This window comes from Corylus avellana, chromosome ca3 (genome assembly GCF_901000735.1).
Source record: "Corylus avellana chromosome ca3, CavTom2PMs-1.0".
Classification (NCBI taxonomy): domain Eukaryota; kingdom Viridiplantae; phylum Streptophyta; class Magnoliopsida; order Fagales; family Betulaceae; genus Corylus; species Corylus avellana.
The window spans coordinates 513,825-521,950 of NC_081543.1; the positions used below are offsets into that span (position 1 = coordinate 513,825).

Here is an 8,126-nt window from a genome sequence, read left to right on the forward strand (position 1 = left end):
TGTGAGTTGTTTGTTATTATTTTGTTACTGTGACTATTTAATTTTACAAAGAGGAGTAAATTAATTTCATTTAGAACATCTGAAATTAGTGTTCACCCCTAACAAATATATAAAAGGGTGGGACCGTCGAAAAAAAAGAAACCCTAGAATATATATATATATATATATATATATATATATATATATTGTAAGTGAAACCCTAGAATATATATTCAGCCATTGAGTTGCGAATTGCGATTCTGCCTACAGGCTACAACCATCAAATTTTTGTTACAGTACCGGAAGAACCCGATTTGTTCTTTCAAGCCGTTATACATTTTTTTTTAGGACATAAAAACCGCGCTCGATCCCTGACCTATCACGCCAACAAACAACTCTTTGACTGTCTTTTTTTTTTTTTTTTTCCTATTCGACCATCTTATAATTAGATGACTGAACAGTCGATCTATATCGAAAATGTAAATGAGTTTGGCAATAATTTCATCTTATGTCTTGTAGTATAGTTTCAAGATGAATGATCACGATGCGGTGTGCTTACTAATTATATATGTTAATAGGGTTTCAGTTTGGTGGAGTTAGAGAAGAGTAATGCTAGAAAGATGTTTTTCATGTATTATTTTAAATTTGAGGTGACTTTTAATATTACAATTTGAGATTGTTTATTATTAAATTTTAATATATTAATAATTTTAACATCACATTTTAAAAGACAAGAGTCCTCACCTCAAAATACAATACGTTATAAAAAATAACACAGAATTTTATGGATGATTTGGTGTTAAATACTCCTAAGAATTACATTGTGCTCATTAACAAAAAAGTTCATATTTATAAAGTAATGTCTAAATATAAGTATAATAATTAAATCTCATTGATTTGATTATAATATATTAAAATAATTATTATTAAATTTTAATATATTAGAAATTTTAACATTCACACATTTGAAGTCGTCGTTCTTGTATACTTGTGCATATATGCATGTAGGGCCGGTGGAGCTTACTAGCTTCCAAAAACTATAACTTGTAGATTGGATGCAAGTTGGGTAGATCATCTGAATGACGCGTGGCAAACCTTAATTGGGTCAATATTGGCGGCTCTCCACGCACGTATATCTCATTTAACGAATCAACGTGGATTCAAGATAAACAATATATAACTAGTTATTTTTTAAAAACATCCTCAAGCTTTATTTCTTTACTAATTGGCCTGGTTGAGGTTAAAAAAAAAATTTTATTTTATTTTTTAAAAAAAAACCTTTAGTTTTTTCAACAATTCGATTTAATTTTAAGATTTTTTTTTTTATGAGAAAAAGAATAAAATGAAATTCGCATCATTTTTTTAAAAAAATACAGTATATGTGCAATTTTGCTTTTTGAGTGGTATTATGAACACAACAAGTTTTACCATAAAGTCACGTAGAATAAAAACATGATGAGGGTCATAGTTAGGCAAAATTATGTATATATATATATATATATATATATATATATATATATATATTTATATATATATATATATAACAGTGGCGGAGCCACATAGGCCTTTGGACCCAAAGATTTTAATTTTTTTTTCCCCAAAAAAAAAAAAAAAAATCCATATCTAATACATATGTATAGTAAACTTTAATATCCATATGATTGTCTATTTTGTTATTTAATGTTTATAAACTTTGATTGTCTCTTACGAGGTCATGATTTAATCTAAAAATTTTAGTTTCATGAATAAACTTTAGGTTTATGAATTGATTGATTTAACTTGTTGAGAGCTTTAATTTAGATTCGATATTTGATTATTTTGTACTTTTAAAAGAATGTAAAGTGCAGTTCAAGTTTCAAGATTGCTTCCTTACTTTACTGCCGACACTTGGAGAATATATATAAGCTGTAAGGTAAGGAAGCAATCTTGAAACTTAATATGAGTAATGATAAAAGGAAGACCCATGTCTTTCTTATATCCTCTCAAAATTAAAGTGACTTTTAAAATGATTATTTTTTTGTTTGAATTGGATTACCAGTTTGCTGAAAAATTTGGTGACCATGGACAATATATATATATATCAAAAGAAACCCTTGTCTTTCTTATATCTTCCCAAAATTAACGTAAATTTTAAATGATTCTTTTTAGTTTGAATTGGATCAGTTTGAATTGGATCACCAGTTTGCTGAAAAATTTGGTGACCATAGACAATGCTCACCTTCACTTAACAATTTCTTTAAAAAATAAAAATAAAAACAAAAAACTACATACCATACTCTCTATTCTCAATTTTTTCTTTTCTTCCTATTTCGCTATCTCCAGGCAGTCGATGTCGAAGACGATAGCCACGGAATTCCAAATGCATCAACAACTCGCAAGGAAAGAAATCGAGTAAAGTGAGAGGGTGTAGATGCGATGTATGTTAGAATGCTGACGTGAGAAAGTGCAAACAAACGCACGATTGGCCTTTGTATCACGTATGTCTTCTGCTCTATGTCACCTGTTCATGGATTTTCTCAATGTGCTTAGAGCATCCATCAAGCTCTTCATATTTAATATTTCTCTAAAATTTTAACAAAATCTACAAAAAAAAAACATAATTTATCACTCTTTATCCAAAGTTAAATTTAGCATTTGTTTTAACTCATCTCCAAATATAAAGACGCCAAAAGCAAACGTTATTTATTTTTTAATATTATTTTGGTTGGGGTGGCATTTTGGTAAATCTCTCACATGGAAACAAAGTGAGTGAGTGAGTTTCATGGCAATTACATTTATTAATAAAAAATAATATTTAGTTAAAGTAGACAAATATTTAGAGAGTTTGATATTTAGTATCTAGTTTTAAAAAGTAGCTAATTAAATAAATTTTTTTTAAAAAAAAGTAAAATTTAGAGAAATTTTAAAGAGTTGTTGGTAATGCTTATACTCACTTTCCCTCACAATTTTCAAATTAAATCGTAAATATTCTGTCATATTAGGTATTTTATTATTTTATTACTTATCATATTTATTAAAATAATAGTTTGAATATTAAAATATTAATTAAATAATTAAATATATAATTTTTAATTAATTTAAAAATTTTAAGTAATTGGTGATTTAAACGGGATTTGGCTTCGATGTTGTGAAAAGAAAGGGGAGTGCCATAGTACCTATGTTATATTTTTTTTAAGCATCTAGATTTAATTTTTCTCTTTCATGGAAGACTTGAAATTAAATCTGTATTGCTATTTTCTATTTGGATGACACCGGTTCCTATTTGAAAATCTCTTTCTAAGAACATTTACTGCAACTTCATCCAAATAGCTTTTTGGTGAGGCAAAATGCTGAAAGAGCCCTAAAACCCTTTTCATCAGCATCAGTATATTGCTAGAAAATTTCATATTGATAGGGAAATATCACATTTTCAAAATTATTACCGTTAATAAAAGATAAACTTTGAAAGATATGATTGTTGGACAATTGGAGAAAAAATAAAAAATAATATTTAAATAGAATATTAGTGAATAGTTAAAATACTGAACATAATGTATGTACTTTGAAAATAAATAAATAACTAAAATAAAGAAATGTACTTTTGAAAATATATTAATTTCACATTACTTTTGCCTTTTTGTCCAAGTGAATAAGTAAACTGTAAAAAAAAAAAAAAAAAAAAAACAAAAAAACAAACAAACAAACAAACATACATACAATGTAAAAATAACCTATATCTAATTCGAAATGATGTCGTTTTAGTAAATTTATTAAATATAAAATATATATTATATATAAAAATATGCGAATACAATTATTAATTGAACTTGCATATCCTCAAATCAATATCCACATATACATATACGGATAATGGTTTTTGCTTTCCGAATAGCAATACAAGCGGTTACTTTTACCCGCATGCATGTAGACCCCTAATGCAAAGGAGAGGCTCTGTGATCTCTTTAAGACAAGTCCAGACTAAGTAAACTTCATGCTGTGTTTTTCAAAGGACTTAAAAAATGGAGTGGATTTCAACCGTAGAAGATTTGATTGATGTAAAAAAAAAAAAAAAAAAAATTAAAAAAAGTAAGAATGTTTTGTAATGATTTTTTTATTTGAATAATAATAAAAAACGATTGATGCGATGTAAAAAGTAAGAATATTGAGATTAATTTTAAGAGGATTAGTTGAATTTTATTTTTTTAGTCCTTTGCCAAATACTCAGATTCTACTGAATTGAACTAAGCAAACAAAAAAAATCTACTTTGGGGTCGCCACATGAATGACACGTGGCAATAAACATTATGATTAGAAGTAGAGAGCATCTTCTGTGGGCTTGTGGCACACATCAATGCTTGAAGATAGGAAAATTTGTCAATTCTGGAGCAAGATAAAGCTGCCTTCCGATTAATTGTTCATCAAGTATACAAATGAGAACAAATGGAACCCAGCAGACTGCTGACTAGATCAATCGTTTGAATAACGCACGGCAAACCTTAGGCTTGGAGTTGGCGCATCTGGCTTCCAAAAATGTTTGCCAAAAAGTTGGTTTTTTTTTTTTTTTTGTAAAAAGTTGGTTAGTCAGTGCAGGAGGGTAGATCGAACGTATGAATGACGCATGGCAAACCTTAATTGGGTCAATATTTGCGGCTCCCGACTCACTAAGACTTTTGAGCCGCATCGGAGAGAAGATCTTTGGTCGTCAGTCATGAAAAATTATCATTAACAAAGGAGAATTAGCGTGGCCCTTTTGAATTTGCATACATTCATCTGTGGGCATACATTTGCCCTTTTCAAGATTGCTTCATTACTCTACATCTGACCCTTTTGAGAAAACTGGGGAAAGCAGCTTCTCTAACTCCACCAAACTGAAACCCAGTAAACATATATATGATTAGGAGTAATGATAAAAAGGAAAATTAATGTCCAACTTGATATAGCTTTTAAAATTATCGTTAAATTAAAATTTAATAATGATATATTACAAATCTAATGGTCATTCTAAAAGACACCGGAATTTTTTTAGGAGGATATGGGATATGATTTAGCATTACTCTATGACGTAAACACACTGCATCAAGCAATATGCAACAGAGTTCGACTTGCCCACATTCAACCTCCATTCCCAGTGCTGCACCATCAAACGCAACCCACACAGATCGACACGGAAGAGCACGAGGACATACATATATAGTAAAACCACCAACATTAATGTTCGTCGTGTCGACTTATATTAACTACGCAGAAGAATTCCACCACTCACCACTGTACTGTAGTACTGTTTTTCTTTTTTGGTCTTTTTCCTCCAAAGCCAATAATTAAATAATCATCATATATCCCAGAATATCAAATGGACTCGAAAAAGAGTTCGAATTACACATTATAACTTTTACCAAAATTTTCTTCCCAAATCAATGAATATAATAACAACCACAAACATGAAATTTAATCACGGTCTCTATGAAGTAAAATGAACAAACGCAAACAGAGAAGGACCTATATATATATACATACCTCCGATCCGAGAGCGAAGCTTGAATGTGATCGGCGAACCTCTGTTTCCGATTCGAGAGCGGTTGAAGCGTCGACGTATAATTAAGGGCGAGAGTGAACCCCTCCATCTCCATGAGCGATCTATCCTCCATGCGGAGACTTCAAAAGCCTTCAGTTGACTTGAAAAGAAGACAAGTTTTACAAAAGTCTTGTTGAGCTATATATAATTAAAACGGAAGGGTAGTTACAGATGTCAGAATATCCTTTCATTTGGTCGGTACCACAGGTGGGCTTCTTGAATATCCAATATCCACTAACCTTTTTCAGGTTGGGCTACGATAACTCAATGTTGAAGACAGCCCACCGTACTATGATGGGCTCAACCCCACAAAATCAAACGCCTCTGGTCGTTTGATGATCCTGATTTAACTTTTTCTCTGATTTTTGAGGAAACCTTTTTTATAATTTGCTTCTTCTATTTTTGAACAATATATTTAAAGAGTCATTGCCTACTCATTGCGCCATCTCCTTTCAGAATGAAAACACTTTTATTAGATTCAACAGAAGGAAAATACAGGAACTAAATTCACGCTGCAATCGAAATGAAACACAACAAAAACCCAGAAAAATACACGCTGATCGACTTCAAAATCATACATAACAAACGCCAAACTATCAAGATTCGGTGTTCGTCTACTTTCTGACTGTAGCTCCAAGAATCTGAATACACTGTTTGCGAGAGACTCCAATCATGAAGACCCTTTTTCCAGTTCCTCTCTTGCAATTCAGCTCATAAAATGTGATTCTATCTCCTTCACTTAGTTTCTTCTCTTTAGCAAAGCGGCTCCAGCCTCGAGTGAGATAAGTTTTCCCACCACTCCTACGACAACGCATTGGCCAGCGCTTCATTTGAACGTCGTAGACACTCACCGGATTACTTCCATTCGCTAGGGGGCAGAATCTGGCAGTTCGTGACTTCTTTAAATAAAGCCTGTAGCTTCGTATATCAGTTGGTGACAAAATCTTCTCAAACTCCTGTTCAGGCTCAGGCGCGTACTTGCTGTACATACATTTGGAACATACTTGTGTGTTTCCATGACCTTCACATGGAGATGGAGGCGATGCAGGATAAATCCCACTGGAGGCTGAATCTGAATCTCCTGCTGTTGCAGCCATGCCCGAATTCGAAGTTGAGCTCTCGCCTATAATTATCAAAGTGGAGGAAAAAGATCAATCTATAAAACGTCAAAACAAAGCACGTAAAAAATCTAAAAACGTTAACATAAACAATCAATAACACATCAAAAACAAAAGTTTGACAGATTCTATCTCACTGATTTCAATCATATATCAAGATATCTTTTAAAAAAAATTTGATGAAACCATGAAATTCATATAAATCTTACACAAAAATGGAACACTCTTCAATGTTTAATTCAATGTTTGATCAAAGCCATATATATAGATTCCATTAAGGGTGAATGGGTCATTTCACAATCCCCGGAAAGGACAAAGGACTCGGCAATCCCCGACGAGTCCTTTGTCCTTTCCGGGGATTGTGAAATGACCCATTCACCCGACGAGTCCTTTGTCCTTTCCAGGGATTGTGAAATGACCCATTCACCCTTATCTCACCCCTGTTATTGTTCATTATTCAAAGGAAGTGATGTCTTAATCGTGGAAAACTGTCAACTGTGACGTGTTATAAAGCTTCAGACTTGTTTGTGAGTAAATGATGTGGGACTGAGGACTCAATGGACCACACCCAGATCCTAACCCTGCAAACTGAGGGATAGCTCCTCTGCGGGGACAAACGTGCTAAAGCTTAAACGTGGCTTCGAATATGTTTTTTTTTTTTTTTTTTTGGTAATTTTTAGGGGGCGCATCAATTTCAAAGGCCAACTATTATATTGTATGTAAACCAAAAAAAAAAAAAAATCGTAAAAGAATTTGTAGAATTAAAAAAAAAAAAACTTTTTACAAATTGGTCCAACTCCTAGGACCCAACTTCTTAAAAATGTGACATGTATTTCTTAGAATACGAGAAACACTTCTTTTTCCTTTTCTGTGTTTTTTTTTTTTTTTGACAAAAAAACACTTTTTTTAAAAAAAAATAAACATCCAAAGTTTGAAACAGTGATGGGAATTTAATAAACGTTTTTAGTTGAGGGGCCTAAATTTTACATGCTTTTTAATAATATCATGGAAAAATATAAAAAGCCCTCTCAACTAATAGTCATTTTTTTAGGAAAAAAAAAAATGCTCGATGAAGTTTAAAGTGTACTAAAATGAAAAGGTTAAATACATTATTAGTACCTGAGTTTGTACATTTTTATTTTTTTTCACCAGTAGTTTAAATCCAGTCATAAATGATACTTGACTTACAGGAAAAGACCAACTTAGTACTTCCGTTAGGTTCTGTCACCCGTGTCATCACATAAAAATGCCACGTGTCCTAAAAAAATTAAAAATAAAATAATAAACAATATATATATTAGGTTTTAGTTTGGGGGTGGTGGCTAGGCCACCCATAAATTTTAATTTTTTTTTTTAGGTTTCAGTTTTTTAATTAATTAGTTTTTTTTAATATTTTTTAGGATATGTAGCATTTCTATGTGACGACACGTGGCATTCCTTTAGTTTGGACTAACGAAGGTACATTTTCTTTCTTCAAA

The 8,126-nt window shown here is 31.5% G+C and overlaps 1 protein-coding gene and 1 long non-coding RNA gene across 2 annotated transcripts in view; both read right to left on the reverse strand.

The window, feature by feature from the left end:
- Positions 1 to 4,686: 4,686 nt before the first annotated feature.
- On the reverse strand, positions 4,687 to 5,652 carry LOC132176736 (uncharacterized). Its single transcript, XR_009439593.1, has 2 exons — positions 5,473 to 5,652; positions 4,687 to 4,826 (listed from the first exon to the last, which is right to left on the reverse strand). It is a non-coding gene; the product is annotated as an uncharacterized LOC132176736 (long non-coding RNA).
- A 396-nt stretch (positions 5,653 to 6,048) lies between these two features.
- Positions 6,049 to 8,126, reverse strand: part of LOC132176566 (uncharacterized) — a 5,672-nt gene continuing 3,594 nt past the window's right edge. The window contains exon 2 of the mRNA XM_059588813.1: positions 6,049 to 6,653. Within this exon, the coding sequence (XP_059444796.1) occupies positions 6,554 to 6,653 (100 nt within the window). The 3' untranslated portion in view covers positions 6,049 to 6,553. The remainder of the gene's footprint in view (positions 6,654 to 8,126) is intronic.